Below are 19,663 nucleotides of genomic sequence, written 5' to 3'. Positions count from 1 at the left end.
GTTTAGGCTTAAAATTCCTATTTTAAATGTATATTGCCTTATCCCATAGGCAAAGTGTCTTACTTACTGTACCTGCTCAATTCAAGAAAAAATAACTTAATATAAGAAAAATAATATACTCAAAATATAGTTTCCCTTATATAATTATATAATCGAATATAAATAGTTCTCACACCTTTTGGGCTTCCTTCAACTTCAGTCTTGTTAGGATGAAAATTAAGTGCTTAGGTTTGAAGTTGTTCACTTATAGGAACATTTTGAACTTTAACAGTGTCTGTTGTTACAGCAACTTGTAAACCTTTAGTGATGCTACATACCTTCAAATTGATTTTTAGCACGATCACATAGTATCATAATCTTCAGATGTTATAGACCACACAATCTTTGACGGCCTGTTAATGTAGGGAAAGACTAACTGAAGACCTGAGTAGAGTAAAGGAAAAGAATGGAGGGTTGATAGATAAATCACCTTTAGAGGTACAAGTTTTAATATTTATTTCCCTCCCATCTGCCTAGAATCTGCAAACAAAGTAGATTAAACAAAGGAAAAAACTTCCAATAAATGGTAGAAGTCTATTCCCCTCGAAGATTAAAAAAAAAATCTAGATATTTGAAGATATTAGAATATTTAGAGTATCCTTCTTTAGACCGAGCCCCTCTAAGTTTTCATCTAAATGGATAGATTAGTTAGGATTAACTGGACAAACAGCAGACATCTTTAGAAGCAGAAAGGTCACCTTGTGTGTGCATAGATGTGCTTGTGGCAGGACTACAGTGACTGTCCATATGTTGTTAATCCTTCCCTCAGGAGTAGAAGACAATTTTCTTTTTTCGTTACAGCAACAAAGTCGGTCTCCTTATGTTATTTCACAAACCTTACACTAATTAATCTTAAGAGGCTGAAGTTTGGAAATCTGGTAAAATATTTGACTTTCTAAACTCTTCCTTACTAATATCTAAAAAAAAAAAAAAAAAAAAACTCTAAAAAAAGATTTGAATATAAGCCGTTTCTTTTTGTTCAAATTGAAACTTTAGCCAGTATCTTCAACTTATTATGAAACATCCCATATTTTTGTCTACCTTATATCAAAAATCTTTTAACTTATATTTAAAAATGGACCTATTTTAGATCAATTAAGGTGTTTATAGACATGCTCTGTCTAATCAGAAGCCAAAGTAATCACTGCATTTCACTGTTTTGTTTTTAAGAAACATTTAAATTGCCTACAATGATATAATAGATGATGCAATATTTGTAGGGGATTCAAAACATCAATTTAACCTATGTAAAATACTGAAATAAAACAAAGCCTATTTGTAATTCAGCAAACCAGTTCAGCAAAATTCAGTAAATCCTATTTTCTTTATGTTTTGTTTCCAACAGGCATGATTTTAACTTAAAAGCCAAATCATTTGCTTAAATTGCACCTTTGAAGCAAGGAATATATTGGGAGTGGCCTGAAACCCTTTTACGCTACAATAAAAACTTCCTTGGAGGTACTTAAGGATTCAGTTTAAGAAGTTACATCATTTGGAAACATGAGAGGCTTTAAACCCCACAATTTGACAGAACATCACAAGAAAGCAGAAAGCAGTGAAGTAAGAGCTTTTCTCCTCACTACCCTACTGCCAGCTCCATAACTCAGAAAAAAAGAAAAACAGTTGGGAGGATACAAAAGCCTTGCGCATAAAGACACAAACAACACATAGGGAACTATTGTAAAGCATGATGCATGGGGAGCAGAAGCCTATAACACTTTCTAACACCTCGCATAACAATGGCAGATGTCAGCCTACGAGCAGATCTGTTTCTCTGAGCCATGTTACAGATGAACTACAACCCTGATATTATCAAAGGGAAACCAGCACTGGATGGATGGAAATATACAGGTAGACTGTAGAATTTATAACAGGCTGCTGTGGGGTGCTGTTAGAGGGAGGGGGAGGATGTGGCCACGTGTGTGTCTGCAAATATGTTGCCCCATGGGAGCATCCAGCAACCTCACACCACCCCCCACTGAGAAGGATAGGGCCATCTGCCCACCTCTTCCATCAATCCAACCAAGAAGATACACACACTCCAAAGCAATATGGAGAGGCTTTGTAGGCTGTTTGATCTGCCTTTCATTCTGCTGCTGAGCCTCTCTGCAGGCCTTCTGCTGTACTCTCCTCAACCGCAGTTGAGATCACCTCCGACTGACCTGACGCATGCTTCACAAGGATGCAAGCTGATAATCCTTATTCCTTCACTCAGAGGGGGGATTGTGTCGGATCTATTCAAACACAAATGACTTAACTTACATGTTCCTTTCAAGGTAGATCCTAATATGCTCAATGCCAGGATTTAAAATGAGATAAAGTAAATGGAGGTGCTTCTAACACAGTCAAATGCTAGTTTGAGTAAGATTCAGCTCTAATTCTTGATTTAAATTTAATAGGGAACTTAAATAACTGTGAAGATGATGGTGATGTACCGAACAACCCTGATGCACGGGGGTCAGCTGAAGGAGCACTTTCACTAACATCTGCTTTCCCTTAGTGCACACAGGTACACAAAAACTGCATAAAAACCACAATAAATGTTAATTTACATGACAAATCTGAAAAGTGCAGCATGCATCTGTAAGCTTAATTTTTAATATGATAACCCTACATAAGATGTGGTGTAGTCAGCTGTTTTTTTTTCCAGAAGTCTTCCAATCGTTCATACCTTTGTGTACTTTGATAAATCTGTGTATAAGTCAGCTTGATTTGTTAGAGAACAGTAGTGAACCAAATTCCTCATGAAAACAGAGAAACATAGCAGGTCAGGAGGAAAAAATATGGAAGTTTAAATCTGGGTTGAGTTACAGATATAATATCACAAGCTTTTAAAGGTCTAAATTCAATCTGTTGTCCATAAACAGAAAAAGTATGGCTCCATGTCCATAAGTACTAACTAGTAGTAACTAAGTAGTAACTAACAAGCCTGACTAAGAGAGATAGTAACACTGGAGGAGCGACAGAAATCCCCATCTCAGGTGGCAGAACAAGCTTATGCTGACAACTATTAGTTATATCCTTATCAAATCTAGTGCTTTATAGAATACTGGCTAAAGAAAGATGCCCAAAAACAGCCACCAAGGTGATTTTCACAATATGCTACTTTGAGCAGTTTAACACAGTAAGGTGCTCCTACGTTTTTGGGAAACATGAAAAGTGCCAAAGATGTGGGAGAGTAATCCTTCAAATCACTGAACAAACCGTTCTTATGGTGAAGCATGGTATTGGCAGTATCATGCTATAGGGATAATAGTAATCAGAAGAGACATAAGCTGCTTAGAGTCGAGAAAGAAAATCATGTTTTTGTCAGGCTCAGAACAAAAGAAGCCAGTATTCGAGGTGGAAAGACAGTTAGGTTTAACAAAATGTTTATTAAGGATGGATCTGCAGAGAAAAGCATCGACATATAAAGCAGGAACCTCTGCAGGATGAGAACACGGGTTAATGACCACTTCTATCTGGCGAAGGATGATAATGAACATGTGAGTCACTAACTTGGTCTTAAAGTTCAGTCTGTGCCCAGATGATCAGGTTGGTTTGAGTCGGTTGGCTGCCAGCAAGACGCAGGGGGCATTGCCCAGAGAGTCCTAGAAACTGAAATCTCTGAGGTCGGAGAACAGTCAGGAAATCAAAACCAAGCAATAAATGAAAGGCAGGATAATCCAGAGGATGAAGCCAAAGCTAGTGTAGAGGACGTTCTCAGGAGGCAGAGCCCGGAGATTAGAGGGAAATCCAGGATAGTGTAATAAATCAGTTCTTAGTTTGGTACACAGGCAGAAATCCAGCAGAACTCCAAGGACAAGTCAGGCAAACAGATCAGAGTTGGGACAGGCAGGCTCAGAGGTCCAGAGGCAGAACAGGTCAGGATCAGGCAATAATAAACACTCAGGAATGCTAGAGAACTCTCACCAAAGGCTTAAATAATTGGCACTGATGACTGGTTTGAAGGTTGGTTAAATAGCACCTAAGCTGGTGAATCAGATGAACAGTAATGAGAACTGGGCGAAGCTAGACAGGTGAATGAAATGAGTAATCAGACCAGACCTCAACGCCAAGATCATGAGAGTTTTAGGATGGCACAGTCAATATTTTAAAAATAGTTACGGGTTTGAATACTATTGCAAGATAAAAAAGGAAAAAAAGCGATAAAAGGATACCCAATACAAGTAGATGTAGATATTTCCACCTAATTTTCCTCCACTGATCATATAGCCTTTGCAAAAGAATCTTGAAGTTTTACTTTCTCTGACATTACTAAGTTTTAATGTTGCTTGGAATCTGACTGAGGCATATATATCGACATAGAGCTGTTGTGGCTATAGTTTATAAGTCCACTCAGCTGAAAATCTGATCGCTGCCTGAAAAACACACACACTCACACACACACACCCCAGCAGCTATTAGGCAATCAATAGGCACATATACATCTGAGCTGTTGACTACTCAGCCCAGACTATGAGCAACGTCTAAATGTACAAGGTGACTCCATCTGTAAGAATGTTTCAGCAGCATCTCTCTCCTCCTTATATCAGTGTGCATTATTAATTAATCACAGTGGTGCATTTAGTTGTGACCACATTTGTGGGCCGTGCTTGAGTGGTATAAAGTATCAAAGTGCTACACTTGTTTGGTAAAGAGTTATGTTTGCTCCGGTCTCCAAGGGAATTAACTTCTGCAAACATGTTAACCATGGAGCTCAGCTATTATTAATATTACATTAATACAGAGATGAATCTGATAGATGGCCCCAAAGAGGCCCTGCTGGCTTGACTGGGAGGTTAAATGTGAAATCAATGCATATAAACGACCTAGATAAAATTTCTCCCATGCCCGAGTCCTAAATCAGACAATCAGAGGAGGTGCTGTAAAACCACTCTTTTAGCACCGAGTGCTAACAATCTCAGTAATTCAGCCATGGCAGCTCATTCTCCCCGGACTCCTTCTGTCTCTTTTTTTGTCTTTTCCGTCCTTCTCCTCCACCCCTCTGATCCTGGGAAACCACAAAGGGGAGGATACCCTATTTTTACACAGTGGAAAACCCAGTCGTGGTGTTTTTGATGGGGGTGTTATACCTACTCATGGGAGGGGCAGTTTCCAATGAAGGTTGATCTACACTTGTTCAAGCAGCCATATTTTGGCTATTTGGAGGAAGAGAGGGGTTGTTGGATATTCAGGAAGGTGCTGAACCTCGAAATCTTTAAAGAAGAAACAGAAAAGAAGCAAAAACACTTTCCTCTATGATCGCAAAACAAATGCATTTGGAATAGTATCTATCTATCTATCTATCTATCTATCTATCTGATCTCAGGGGAACATGTGTGGGACAGTTGGACTCAGTGTGAGGGCAGATGTCATTCACAGTGAACTGCTTTGTGTGTGAAGCTATAGACCACTTTACAGCACCTCCCTATTGTCATTCATTAGCTCCAAGCAGAGTTTCTTCATTTTACTGAGAGCATCCAGGCTAAAAGAAAGAGAGATTTAAAAAAAAAAAAAAAAAAAGCACCACGGCACAAAATGTGAAGCTGGAGTTTTTTTTTTCAATCTGTCTCAGGATCTAGTTTTTTTTTTAATTTATAGTTTCTTTTTTATTTGCTTGTTTTTTTATGTATAAAAATAGTTAACTTGCTCACCTCTGTAAGATTTGTATGCAGTGAAAATAAAAGAAATACATATTTTCAACACTCATATTTATTTTTCCATGCGAACATTTATTTTATGCTGTTGAAGAAAAAGACAAAACTTGAACAAAGATAAACCAGTGCTGTTGGTTTGCTTTGCAAACTTCTTTTTTTTTTTTTTTTTAGGTGACGCACTTTATAAATTAAAGAAGAAAATACACTTTACATTGAAATATAAACAAAAACAAACACGAATGACTAAAATACTTGGTAATAATGATAATAACAAAACCTGCCCTGACTTAACCAGGTAGAGAGATAGCTTTAAGCCATGTAATAAAATAAAACATAGTTACATAAATAGATGCCCTACTATTTAAATAATCCTGGTTAGTTTTAAATAAGGCTGTACAATAGTAAGCATTTTTTTCCTGGGTAGTCTAGTTCCAGGGCCGATAATCAGAGTTTGAAACTTTCAACCCGGGATAAGTTGGAAACCTTTGCCCTGGATTCTTCTGAGCTTTTTGGATTTCCTCCACTGCAAGTCCAGAGTCTTTTTCCAGTCCAGTTCCAGAAGAAGGGAGGACAGTGATGGTGTCCATTGGTCTCTCTAAAGGAGAAGAAATTAATAAATGTTTCTTTTTTTTTTTTTTTTTTCAAAAAGTTAATTTTACTCTCATCTATTTACTTATTTAATATGCAATATTAAAGAAAAAATAAACAAGATAGGGAACAAAAAATATTTTGAAATAGTTTCTTTGAATATAATTTTAACACTTTATTTTGCATCATCTTTATTTGAGCACATTTATTTATAAATGTGAAAATAGACGTTAATGAAACCCTAACCAATATTTTTTTGTGTAAAAATAAGTTAATTTCTTACTTTTGTGGATGGTCTGATGGAAGCTGAGCTCCTGCTCCTCCAGAAAAGAGGCCCCACACAGCTCGCAGGGAAACGGCTTGTCCCTGGCGTGGGTCCGGCGGACGTGGCTGTCGTGGGCCGCGTGGGAGGCGAAGGCCTTCCCGCAGTGCTTACACTTGAAGGGCCTCTCTCCGGAATGCTGGCGGATGTGAGTGCGCAGGATGCTGGAGGCAGTGAAGGCCTTAAAGAGACAGGATGGATTTTGATACATTTTAAATAGGTAGACATATAAACATGTATATATGTGTGTACCGATCGAAATTATGTAAGATTTTTTTTATTAAATATAAACAGACACTTTAAACGGACTCGGAAATATCCCTATTTTTAAATTTGTATTTATTTTTTTCGTTATCTTTTTTTTGTTGTTGCTGTTTTTGTAAAATATCTAAGAAAAAGGGGGATTTTTATTTTTTAAACAAAGTAGCTATAAAATAGCTTCGCTCATTCTAGTGTCATAAATAAAAAGCTTGGGACGTAGCAGGACAAACGTCCGAGCGGAACATCTGGCGATAATTAGCCTGAAAGTCGCTCCGAGGCGCGTGCCTGCCGCGAGGAACAATCAACCAGCGCTCGTGCCGAAAGCTCCGTGAAAAAAGTAGAGCTGCTTCCAGTCATGGAGCTGAAACACTTAGTGAGGCTTAACTTTGCCTTTTGTTTAAAAAAAAAAAACAAAACCGAAACATTATTGCTACAAAAAAGATCCCGTTTCATGCTGTAAAGTCTATTTTCAGTAGTAGCCTACACCTGTATAAAAATCTTATTGCAATTTAAGTTATGTTATTCGTTGTTTAATAAAATTTAAATATCGTGTTTTATCATTTAACTCTCAATACTGATGAAAATAAAAAAGGAAGGTGTGAATTTTTTCTGCAAATATGGTACAGAGTGTGAGGACAAATCTAGTTAATATTAATTATTTGAATTGTGTTTTTATTTTTTTAGGTGGCTTAAGATATTCTGTCCAATAGCCTAACTACTCCAATATGATCGTTGAAAAATAACAAACAAAATAAACTTTGGACAACAAGAAAACAAACCGGAAGCCTATTTATTTATGTTATTAGGGCACCATATGATCTCATGTTAATTACAGCCAACTATGTCAACCAGTTTGCTTACAAGAGAGATCAAAATAAAAAATAATGAAAATAAAAATATTTTAAAAAACATAATACTTACTAGATTAAATTAATTAAATGATATTCCACTTTTGATTAACAGAGATTTTATATAGTAAGTTAGTTATGTAATAAAAATAATTAAAATATTTTACAGTACAGTATTTTATGGTTTATTTTCTAACTCTTCACTATTATGTTGCACTTATAAATTTTTCTAAGGTCCACATTTGTGTGACCATTTTTTCTACAATCTTTTTGCTGCTGTAAAAGACAGAATTTCCCCATTGTTGGATAATAAAGGGATTTTCTATTCTGTTCTATTCTAAAAATCAAAACGAATTTTATTATCTCTCACATCTACATTTCTAGGATGTCCTCATATTTCCTACACCTGTAGGCCTAGAGAGATATTTTTTGAATAATCTCCTTGTTTTCACTTTGGAAATCTTTGTTCCTTTGTGGCCTAGTCTTTTCCCATTTTTATTTTTTTTCCAACTACACCAATAAACTATAATGGCACACTCTTACCTTGTTGCAGTAGACACACTTGTATGGTCGCTCTCCAGAGTGGACCCGCATGTGTTTGTTAAGACTGGAGGACTGAGAGAAACTCTTCCCGCACACAGAGCACTGCAAGAGACATTTAAATATAGGCTGATTAATGCAACTGGTCACTTTTACTGGAATTTAAAGAGTGAAAAAAGGCAAACTGATTTAACAAATATTACAGTATGTCACAGACAGCTTCATTCGGCTTCTTTATTTAATGCAACCATTCATAATGTATACTTTAAATTAATGTGATAGTCTAAATCGACTTCTCTATTCTAGATATCAATAAGACTTAATTCATCCAGTGTTAGAGTAATCCACTTCTCAGTAAACCTAAAAGGAACATGGCAAATGTAACCCAACATAGGAGCTGTCCTTTCAGAACCATGCATACTTTTACAGCATAACAATAATATTCCAAAAGGTGTTTCTAAATACATATTTCAGCATTCTACCTTGTGAGGTCTGTGTTTTTCGTGCACATGCAGGATGTGGATCCTCAGCCTGTCCCTCTTCTCGAAGGACCTGTTGCACAGGTGACAGGGAAACTTGCGGTCCCCTTGATCAACGCATCGTGTGTACTTCAGGTGCTTATCTCTGTAATACTTGTAGGCGAACACCTTCCCACATCTGTCGCACTTAAAGCCCTCTCCTGAATCTGCAGAGGAAATAAAGGGGCCCTGTTGTGATGCAAACTGAATGAACGTTGAATAATGAGAGGAGAAGCAGTAGATTCACACCTTCAGCTGGAGAAACACTGTTGTTGTCCTCTCTCGGGTTCTTCAGCGTCAGTGGGATTCCAAGAAACTGTGTGTAACAGTCTCCATACCATACCAGGAGCTCCTGGCCTGGTGTGATCTCCTTACAGGCTTCATAGTAGATCTGACCCTGATCCTGCACTGTGATCAGATTCTGCTCCTCAGGAAACCGAGCGCATTTCACCAAGGACATCCAGTTCCCAGAGGTGCCTCTGCCATCCACAAAATGACTCAGCCGACCATTCTCAAAAACCTGGAGGAGAGCAGATGATGGTGCTATAATGTTAAAAAAAAAATGCTGCAGCCATATGTAAAATACATCTAAAATTATAGTTGCATCACCTCCCACATCAGAGTGTTGTCATCATATGTTTTGATCTCACTGGTGTTCACATGTTTTCCTTGGAAAGGTCCAAAACGGGTGCCTTTAGGGATGCTGATCTTATCTGTGAAAACTCCACAGTGGTAAGCACTTCCCCATGCAGCCTGGAGGACAATCAGTCCTGCAACACAACATCAGAATTCAAAACCTCTAATATTACATTGTTAGAAAAGATAAAATATGGCATTAACTTACCCTCTGGAAGCGCCTGAGTTTCTTTATCCAGCAGGGAAATGGGGGAATCAGAAGCTAAAAGGCAAAGCACAAAATTAAGGCTGTATATAGATAGTTATACAGTAGAATAAATAAACTGTATTCTGGAAGTATTTTTATTGATTAACTAATTATATTATTAGTTTCTATCATATTTCAAATGATTTTTTTGCATTTAAGTTTTATTTATACTTTCACCTATAAACTACCAAAAAGATAAATACATACTTAGCAGATTATCTATTTGTTGAATCTCGCCACAAAATAAAATCATGAAAAAAATACTAAAATCATTTTTCAAGCATTTCAACAGAAAGGAAAACTTAATTATGTAACAACACTTTCCATAAATATAGTTTATGATACATTTTAAATTAAAAGTTGATATCTAATTATTAATACTGAAATAATTCAGTGCTTTGGGGCTTCAGAACAGCAAATAATAAAATAAATTGTTTAATAATTGATTTTTTTTTTTTTTACAATTTACCTGAGTTTAATATTGTTTTATAACAAATATTAAATAGGGTTTTTAACCAACATATCCATTATTATATTTCTTTTTCTTTTTGTCTAAGATTAATTTTATTCTGTCACCTACATAAATATTAATTTAATTATGGCTCTATGTTATGCATCAAGTTATAGTTGCATCCAGGGCGCTTACCTGAGTTTTCCTGCAGGGTCAGTCCTGATATAGCGTGGCCCCTGCTGCCCACCTGGTCCCCATAGTAACCATAAAGCACCATAAACAAGTCCTCCTTGCTGAAGTTAAAGGATGGAACCTTTTTCTCCGTGTTCGGCCGAAACAAGCTCTCCTTGCGCGGCGTGGAGGAGGAGCAGACGGATGGAGAGCTGACGCTGGACGGGCTGCTGAAGTCTGAGGACAGCGGTCCGGCGGCGTGCTCCGTCACCACCGCGGCCAGCTCCTCCGGCCTGGAGTACTGAGCGTGTCCCGGAAACATCTGGCTGCTGTACGGCAAGCCAGACGCGCCGTGAGAGACGCCTACGTGGAACCCGAGGGGCAGGGAAGCTCGGGCGTCCGACACCAGCCGATCGAGTGACTTGAGCGGGTGGAGGAGACTGTGTGTCCGTGGGTAGAGGTCCATGAAGTGGTAAGGAGTGGGGAAGAAACCCTGGAGAGGACTGCTCTTCAGCATCTCCGCGTGGTAGCTCCTCTCCTTCAGCATGGCAGAGACGATGGAGACGCACACACTTTTACGCACGGAGGTTTACGGATCCTGGAGGGTGAGTGATAAAAGTTTTACGCATTTATTGGTTTAAAAAAAGAAGCAATTATATACTTTCCAATTTTATATAAAAAAAAAATTATTCAGATATTAGTTTTCAGCTTTGAAAAAAGGTAAGGAAGACATAAAAAAAAGTTTGAATTTCATTGGTTTCGTCTAAAAGTTGCAGACATCTCTCCAACTAATCTCTTCTTCAGTTCTGTGGATTTTGGAGATTTCATTTTTTTTAAAGTCCTGCCACTGCGGGGTTTCCTGTCACAAATTATTTATGGAAGAAGAATCAGGACAGCTGCAGCTTTAACATTCTCTCATAAAGATGAATCAATAGATTGTCAAGGTTTATGTTTAAAAGCCTTACAATATTTCTCAATGATTTGACAGGAAACTATTTGGGAATGTTTGGACTTTTGTAAGAATGCCTGAACCCAGCTGTTAGAAAACAGAGGAAAAGAAAAGCATCCATGGTTTAAAAAAACAAACAAAAAAAAAAAATCAGGGCAGCCGATTTTGCAATATTTCCAGCTGAGAGGTCAAACACCTTACACAGCTGAACTGTGAGGGGGCCCCATGGAGGAACCAGTCCCACCCCAAGCCAACCAGTAAATAGAGACAAACCAGGGTCATGACACCAATCACAAAATAGCCGGTCGGAGCAGAGGTCAGCATTAATGGAGCATTTAATGGACCTTTACCAATCCTGAACAATAATTTACTGAACGGCGGGAAGGAGCTCTGGAAGACGCCGTGCGTCATGATCCGCGCGTAACTCTTAATTTTGGGGGAAAGAATAGCTTATTGATTTCTTTGAATTAGAAGAAGAAAGATAAATATTAAACATAAGGGGAAAAAAACTTTTGATCTCTAATAAAGGAAAAAAAAAAAAAAAACTTACCGGTTTTCAGTCAGCCAAAACCCCTGGATGGTGAAGTTTAATCCATCAGAGCTTAGCTTTACTAACCCTAACCTGGGTGCGTTTCTGGTTATCTGAGGGAACCTATCAGGTTCCGGTCCGCTGAAGATGCTTCAAACCTTTTTCCTCCTTCCTTCCCATTGGCTGAGGAATCCACTCAACCTCATGCATCTCAATGTATCTGCGTGGGACAGCCCACCAACTGAACCTATCCACGGTTCCATTCTGATTAGGGAGATTTCTCTAAGCTTTCCATCGATAAACACACACATAGGCTTCAACTAGAGAAATTAAGCATAGATATACAGTTTTACAAATAAAATAAAATATACAATGGCAGGTCTATGGTACATTTTTTTTGTCAGTAATGTCAGTATTTCATAAACTATTCAACAATAAAAAAGTATTAATACATTTTTTTTTTTTTACTCAGCATGCAGAATGATCACACTTATCTTTGATGGTCTCCAGGTCATTTTGTTTCCAGCTTTGCCCCAATTGGTATCCATCAGGAGTTGTTTGGCAGTTTAAGTAGAGTCTAGTCACTGAGCTGCTATAACTAATATTTATCAACAGTAGGTCACTCAGAATTGTTTGCTTTTCATAATTTCCATTTGTGGCCAACAGGATCAACAGACTCAACATTTTTTCCCTACTGTCCAAATTAGTAGATTCAATTTACCAGTGTTTTATAGTGGGAGCAAAGAACAAGAGTATAACACAAAAAACAAAGGGAGAGCTAATTTTCTGTTCTTAAATGAGACACAGTCTGTCATTTCTGTAATTTTTAACCCTTTAAAGCCCGATCCAAGAATAAAACAAAACAGAAAATTACTTTTTTTTTGTTTGAAGTCCTTATTTGGCCTTTTAACCAAATATGTAAAAAGAAAAAACAGAAATACATTTTTGATATTAATAATTTATTACTATGCGATAAGTCAAGATAATTTTTGTGCGTAGTCTTCTGCCCTCTGTTATCAGGTATATCTGATTGTGTATAATAGGTTTTTGAGCAAAGTCTTTACCATTAGATTATGCAAAAGGTGTCAGACGCAAAACATTTCAGAAACCGTATGTATCAAATACGATACATTTGGCATTATAGGGTTAAATAAGTTTTAAGGTAAATTGTAAAGACATTTTTTTTATTATTCCAAGGGATAGCTCCGTTACGGTCTCATTGTCAGCATATACCATCATAAGAAACTGATTTTGTATTACAATGCAAAACTGATTGTTAAAATCAGTGCATTTCCCCTTAATTTGAGCAGGTAAATAAATCTGCCAAAAAGAGAATTATGCCCCTGAAATAAGATGTTTTTTTATGTTTTTTTACATAAATCTTATTCTAACAGCAAACTGTCTTACCTACCTGCTTAAATGAAGGTAATATAGACATATTCTAAGTAAAATCTTTAAAGCCAATTAAAAGGAAATACAAGTTCCATGAGGCTACTGGCCCCTGTTTCCCCCCCATCTAGAACCACACATGGTCATTATGTTTATTTCTTATGAGCTTTTGTATTCCTTTATCCTCCTTGTGAATTTTCTGTTGAATAACTGTCAATTAAGCCATCTTCACCATGATTGCGTTGGTTATTTCGTCCAAAATGTTATTGTAGCTTCCAGAGAAAATGTTCTGGTTGTGAGATATGATTATCAAAAGATGGAGATCATTTTATTATTGATTTGAACTTTTTTTTAAATTACGAGAGTAAATTTACTTGTGAATAAATACATTTCAGAGGAAACTTGTCATTTGTCTTGAAACATAGTCAGTTATGACTCTTGTGAAACTTGAAATATTAACTTTCATTCCAACTTGATCCTTTAAAAAATTTCTGGAGGCAATTGAACATGAAACAGCTTGAGCATTTTGGTAGAGAGCAGTTGACCGAGAAGCCTCAGTTTCGGAGAGGTAACCTAAAACTGAAACCAACATTTTTAAATAAAACAATAAGTTCAGACTATAAACATCTTTTCCTTCATTTAACACATTTCTATGTCATACGGCTTTTTCAGATGGATCAGATGCAGAAGCTTTTCTAACAGTTTTTTATATTTTAGTGTTTTCAGATACAAAAAAAAGAAAAAAAAATCAAATATGCATGTATGAAAAGCAAAGGTATTTGTTTGTTCTTCCATCATACTGCATAAATAATGCAATAATGAAACAATGAAAAAGTGATTTTTTTTGTTTTCAGTGAAATATTTAAAAAAAAATATATAAGTACACTACACACTTGCCATACTCTAAAATTTAATTTTCCCTTTAAAAAATGTGTTAGTAAAAAAAAATTTAAGTGTCCTAATATCCTTATGTTACGTACCCGTATAAAAATGAAAAGTTCAATTATGCATTATTTGCATTAAACAGAATTCTTTATTTACAAGGCAAATAGCATCAGCGAAGCCATATTAGTTCACAACTTGCATAACTGTGGTTTAACCTTCTCTTATATATCTAATTTTGCATAAAACACTCACACACACACGTGCTCACGCGCATACACACACACACACCCGTGGGGTAACAAAGGTCAGATGGATGCAGGTATACAGTGCGACTCCTGTGGACAATGCAGAAAACTAAATTAAAGAACAAACAGTGATCTTTCTTCAGAAGAGTCCAGTATAATACATATTGCTTCAGTATCTCCGTTTATCCCAACATAGAAGAGCAATGATTGTGGTTGAGTGTGTGGGGAGGGGGGGTGGAAACTGTGAAGGTGTTCAGCAGCGGAGTAGAGGTGAATAGTGGTGCACCCATTCAATACTGTACAACCAGTCATTATACAAATTTATACAGACAGCAGTGTAACTTACAAGAACAAGAACAGGACGAAATCTAAGGCAATATGCTAGGGTGTTTAGCATTTCAAAGGGTTTGCATCTTAGCTCTAAGAAACCAGCAGACGATACAAAAAGGGCATTTAAAGTTCTGCAAAAGCAAACATTAAAGAGAAGAAAATATAGTGTGTAGTTAAGTGGGTCCAAAGTCTGAATATGTGCACTTCTTTTGCACCGGTCATTAGAAATTCTTTAAAAAAAAAAAAAATGCACTGCTACCACATGGCTTTTAAGTTTTTTTTTTTTTTAAATGCTGACAATCTTTGGAAATTTGCAAAGGGCTCTGAATCCTTTTAAAACGCCTGTTTAAGGAACGTCTCTAAAAGCTTTGTTTCGCATGGGTTGATTTTACAATCAAAACATTTCATAATAAAAAAAAAAAGGCATGATTTAAGATAAACCCACGACAAAACAGATACGGGGCAAGCGAAGAGGCTGAGCCGCTTTCGCAGACACCTCTGAATTTTATCTTAAATTAAAAAATAAAAAAAGCCAACAGAAAAGCAGAAAAGAGCATGGTGTGATTGCATCCAGTAGGCCTTTAATGACAATACATTCAGAGTGAATTTATGATGAAAACCTGCATTTAGACCCTGCTGCTCGTTGACATCTTTCCTGTGTGGGCCTGATAACCAAGAGGTGAAAGAAATCCAATTGAAATGTAAAGAATCATTTGGCTTGATCAAAGTCTTTTCCTGGGTAAAATAGTTTATATAAAAAATTCTTTTGAGGTTAAAGAGGATGACTTGCTTTGGATCTAAACTCCCTTTTGGGGAAATAGATCAGAACGTCATCAGCGAACATTTTTTTTTTTTACTTTAACTGCCTGAGGTCATAAAATATGGCTAAGTGTGTGTCAGAGCAGGCGCAGTCTCAACTCTGACCTCTGCGATAGAAGGCTGGAGGAAGAGAGGGCTCATTTTGATCATTAGGGGAAGGTGGGGTTGGGTTAAACTACATCCCCACACCAGGTCGCCCCCCCCGCCTTCTTACATGGCTGCATAATTTATCAAGAACGTTGTGTTTATATGGATTGTAGTCTTTTTCTTGGTACAAACTGCAGTAGAAAACCGTTTCTAATACTGCCTCCAAACACAGAGCAAAAAAGCTTCTTTTTTTCTCTCTTTAAATTCAGGAAACTGTACAAAAATTACAAAAACAAACAAAACAGAAAAGGATTCTCAAGTAATTATTGCTTGTTTACATCACACCCAAACAGTTTGCACCTAGCAGCTTGTACGAAGCAATTTCACTCCAGACAACAAAGAAAGCACACTCTTTTTTATAGTTTTGACTTAATGTATGGCTGTGAGGATTTTTTTTAAAACTCTTTTTTCTTGTATGTGTGTGTTCTATGCTAAAAGGCAGAGAAGCAAGCCGTAATCTGTACACTGTATACACAGCACACCCCCTCACCACCCACCTGCACCCCATGTCCGAGTCGTACCAGAATGTCAGGACTTCAGAGAACAACAACAACAAAAGAAGCAAGTATAACTGCTCTGCTTTAAGAGAGGCAGTAGTGACCAGTAAGGAATAAAATAAATAGGAAAGCAAAGGTTTTTACTCATCGGTATGTACAATTCATTTTGAACCATATTTGATTTTGACATCTTCTGAAACATCTGGACCAAGATTTTAATCCATAATTCAGGCGATTAGAAGAATCTTATCAACTATTATTGTGAAAAAAAAAACCGGCCAAAAAAAACCCCCAATAAAAAGTGCTTCTTTCACACTTTAAGGAATCTTCTTGCTACAAGGATAAAGAATCATCTACAATAATTAAAATGAATCTATACAGAAAAATAAAACTTAATTTAATACACTATATAAACCTCTTGACTAAATTATTCTAATAATAGAATTCCAATCAAATCATTCTGCAGTGTTTATCAAGATTCCCCCCCCGTATCTTCCATCTACATATTAATTTGGATAAGAAAAAAAAACAAACATTTAGCAATAAAATAAAATACAGCAAACAGCATAAAGGAGGAAAACCCCACAAACAATTGAGCTCCGCTTGCTCTCTTTAACATGATCTGGGAGTCTCTGCTGCCGTTTGGAACCCATGAGGAAATGTCCCAAATGAGTGAAGAGAGAACCTTTCAGTCCGTCTCCGAGATGAGATTGTAGATGGCCGCTGTCCGCTGAGAGGAATACATTCATCACATCCACTGATGCCCCCTCTGCTCCCTGAAGTCAGTGTATCCCAACGAGAGGGCCCTACAGTAAGTCACACTACGGTGAATGCGGCTGGACGGGCAGGTAGGCTGGCCTGCTCACCCCTGTGTCAGTCTGGGCCCCGAGGGGTCAGCTTGGGGGGGGAGGGCAAGGGGCTCAGGACACGGCATGGCTGGTCCAAGGGGCAGCCGGTTAGTTAGGAGTTTGTTTTAAAGATTCTTAAAGGGCCGACGCGCTCCCTGCACCAGCTGATCTCTGAGGTTGGTGTTATGAAGCTTCAGGTGGGTCAACAGTATTTCTGTGGACAAAACACATGTGTTAGTCTGAACACTTAAAACAACTTTTCACATTTCCTACAAGTTTCCCCACGTTAAACTTCAGTGTTTTAAAGAGTTATGATCTTTTGGTTCTCATATTAATGTAGATTCAAATCAAGGGTTGAATTCTTATGATTCTCACTGAAAAAAAAATTTAATAAAAAATTTAGAGTCCTCCAATATTTGAATGTAATGTTTGATGTTTAAAAATAATATGTGGAGAGACCAATGTAACCATGGGGATGATGGATGATTTAATAGTAGAAGAGAATTCCTCTTCACAAAATCTATCCCTACTTTTTAACGTAAAGTGAAAGAAAAAGATGAAAAAGGCAGCTTTTCATTTCAATTTTGCAACTAAAGGAAAGGCTCAATCATAATTATCCTAAAAACTTTTATTTGAAAACTCAAGATCAAAGACACTAGAGAAAGAGTGAAGAGGTGCAGAACATATGAGGTGTGAGGTCCAGTGTGAAGTTTTTCAATCAGTCTGATTATTCGGACAGTCAAGCTTCCAAGTATAAAGTGAGTGCAGTACTCTGTGCTTCTCTCTACCAACAAGCTTTAAAAAATCCTCTTAAAGCTGCAGTAACCCCAGCTGCTTGTGCCTTTTTTATACATTTTTTCCTTTCATGTTACTTTCCATGCATATAATTTGTTAAAGCAAGGTAAACAACTAACTTGTTTAGCAATAACCTTTTCATCTAACAATTGTTGTACCATTTGTCCAACATAACTAGATTAACCGTAAAAAATGAATGTACTAAAAATCTCTTACATATAAAATCCTTACTGTCTTAGAGAAACATGTTTTGGGGTTTTGAGTTGCAGCAAGCTATAAAAAAAAATCAAAATAAGCAAAAAATAAACATAGAAATAGCTTGTTTTGGATTGTTTTTTTTTTAGATGCACCCATGTTGCTTTAAAAATATCACATGCTCAACATGTCTACTATGAATTATATTAAACCCGTTAAAAAAACAAAACGGTTTCATTGGAGCAAGTAAACATTTTTTAACTAGTAAAAAAAACATTAATGTATTTAGCCATTTAGAGGCTTTAAGTGGATCAAAGTTAAATGTTTTGCTCTATATTTAATGATGAACTTGAACTTATCTGAGTATAAGAAAATACAAACCATGTTGGGGAACACCATAAAAGCACAAACCCCAAAGGAAAAATAATTTAAAAAACACACACACACAAATGCATGCACTAATGGCTCAACAGTAAATAATTGAAGTAATCTAAGTGCCAATATTTTTCTTCTATAAACCTGGAGGGAAGTTAAGCCCAGTGACGGACATGCTGGTACGTTACTAGAGTCTGGACAGCAGGCAATCAAACAAGAGCGCTGTGGTTAAATATTCATGCAACTTTATTGGCTTAAAAGCATTACGGTCAACAACAGCTCATCGCAGATACCAGCCTAACGGTACCAGTGAGACAAACGGAGACAAATTAACTTGGTGGGCATTAAATGAGCGGGGAGCAGCAGGAATCAAATGATTTGGATGTGAAACGTGAGCCAGTAACATCAGCAGCCCTACATAATAGTGTAACTAAATGGTCTGGCTTTAAAGTGCTCAATTACATCACTGTCCTAAAAGTTGAAGACAAGCAGAACTTCAGGGGAGTTACGTAAACCGTTCAGTAAATTATTCACCAGCAGAGCGATTGAATAAAAGTGAGCCAAACACGGTTGCTCCAAAGAAGCCCACATCCACTCATCTAGGGTGCGAATGTCACATTGATGTGATGCCAAATGATTCATATGAACTAACTCTTTGTTTTTTTTATAACACAGTAAAAGACTTTAATTGATATAAAAATGGAGTTGTTTGGAAAAGCTATTCTGAATTTTGCACATATTGCATAGAAGTCAAAATTGTTGTATTCATTATGGTTTAAAACCTAGATATATACAACTATTCTAAACAGGATTTATTACATAAAAAAATACTTAAACAAGAAAGTTACTTTCTAGTATGAGGTCTAGGTCTAGTACTTTCTAGTATTCCTTCACTGTGGACTGAGTGAGAAGTCCATGTTTAGAAATAAAATATGTGATCAATACCTAAAATAATAGTAATAATTTAACTTTTTATTGACCTCACATTGGAGAAATTTACCTCTGCATTTAACCCGTCTCCTTGGGCAGTGGGCTGCCATTTTGGGGACTATGCCCTAACCACCACCACCAGACCAATTAGATGATATCTTGAATGATATATTACCTACTGTTAATTAAGTTGAAAAAATAAGCTAAGAAGTCAAGAAAAAAACAGGTAGAAAGCCAATTGAAAAGTTGAAAAATAAAGTTAAAAAGTTAATAAGCCTAGTTAATAATTATATTTAAGTTTATAAACTTAAATTTAAGTGCCCGTATCAGCATTAACACCTCTAAGGTTACGTTGGACCAAAAAAAAATGGTGTGTTTTTCATGATTTCTTATAGAAGCACTTTCGTTAATTTGCTTAATATATTCTGGCAAGTTAGCGTTTCTTGTTATTACATTGACATTCATTTTTT

At 36.7% G+C, this 19,663-nt stretch overlaps 2 protein-coding genes across 8 annotated transcripts in view; both read right to left on the bottom strand.

Annotated features, from left to right (window-relative positions):
- Positions 1 to 5,917: 5,917 nt before the first annotated feature.
- On the bottom strand, positions 5,918 to 11,856 carry prdm14 (PR domain containing 14). Its single transcript, XM_015388110.1, has 9 exons — positions 11,760 to 11,856; positions 10,285 to 10,858; positions 9,600 to 9,653; positions 9,365 to 9,525; positions 9,005 to 9,275; positions 8,720 to 8,922; positions 8,241 to 8,342; positions 6,550 to 6,769; positions 5,918 to 6,273 (listed from the first exon to the last, which is right to left on the bottom strand). Exons 2-9 carry the CDS (start codon positions 10,805 to 10,807, stop codon positions 6,104 to 6,106), a joined length of 1,704 nt encoding a protein of 567 aa, XP_015243596.1. The 5' UTR covers positions 10,808 to 10,858; positions 11,760 to 11,856; the 3' UTR covers positions 5,918 to 6,103.
- A 3,891-nt stretch (positions 11,857 to 15,747) lies between these two features.
- The window catches only part of ncoa2 (nuclear receptor coactivator 2), an 89,752-nt gene continuing 85,836 nt past the window's right edge, over positions 15,748 to 19,663 (bottom strand). For all 7 annotated transcript variants that reach the window (XM_015388139.1, XM_015388141.1, XM_015388142.1 and 4 more), the window contains one exon: positions 15,748 to 17,112. In XM_015388139.1, coding sequence (XP_015243625.1) covers positions 17,101 to 17,112 — 12 coding nt within the window. In that variant the 3' untranslated portion in view covers positions 15,748 to 17,100. The remainder of the gene's footprint in view (positions 17,113 to 19,663) is intronic.

The sequence above is a fragment of the Cyprinodon variegatus genome, unplaced genomic scaffold (assembly GCF_000732505.1).
Source record: "Cyprinodon variegatus isolate N-32 unplaced genomic scaffold, C_variegatus-1.0 Scaffold414, whole genome shotgun sequence".
In the NCBI taxonomy this organism is placed as follows: Eukaryota; Metazoa; Chordata; class Actinopteri; order Cyprinodontiformes; family Cyprinodontidae; genus Cyprinodon; species Cyprinodon variegatus.
Note: the sequence above shows the minus strand (reverse complement) of the source record. Positions and strands in the feature narration are given on the sequence as shown.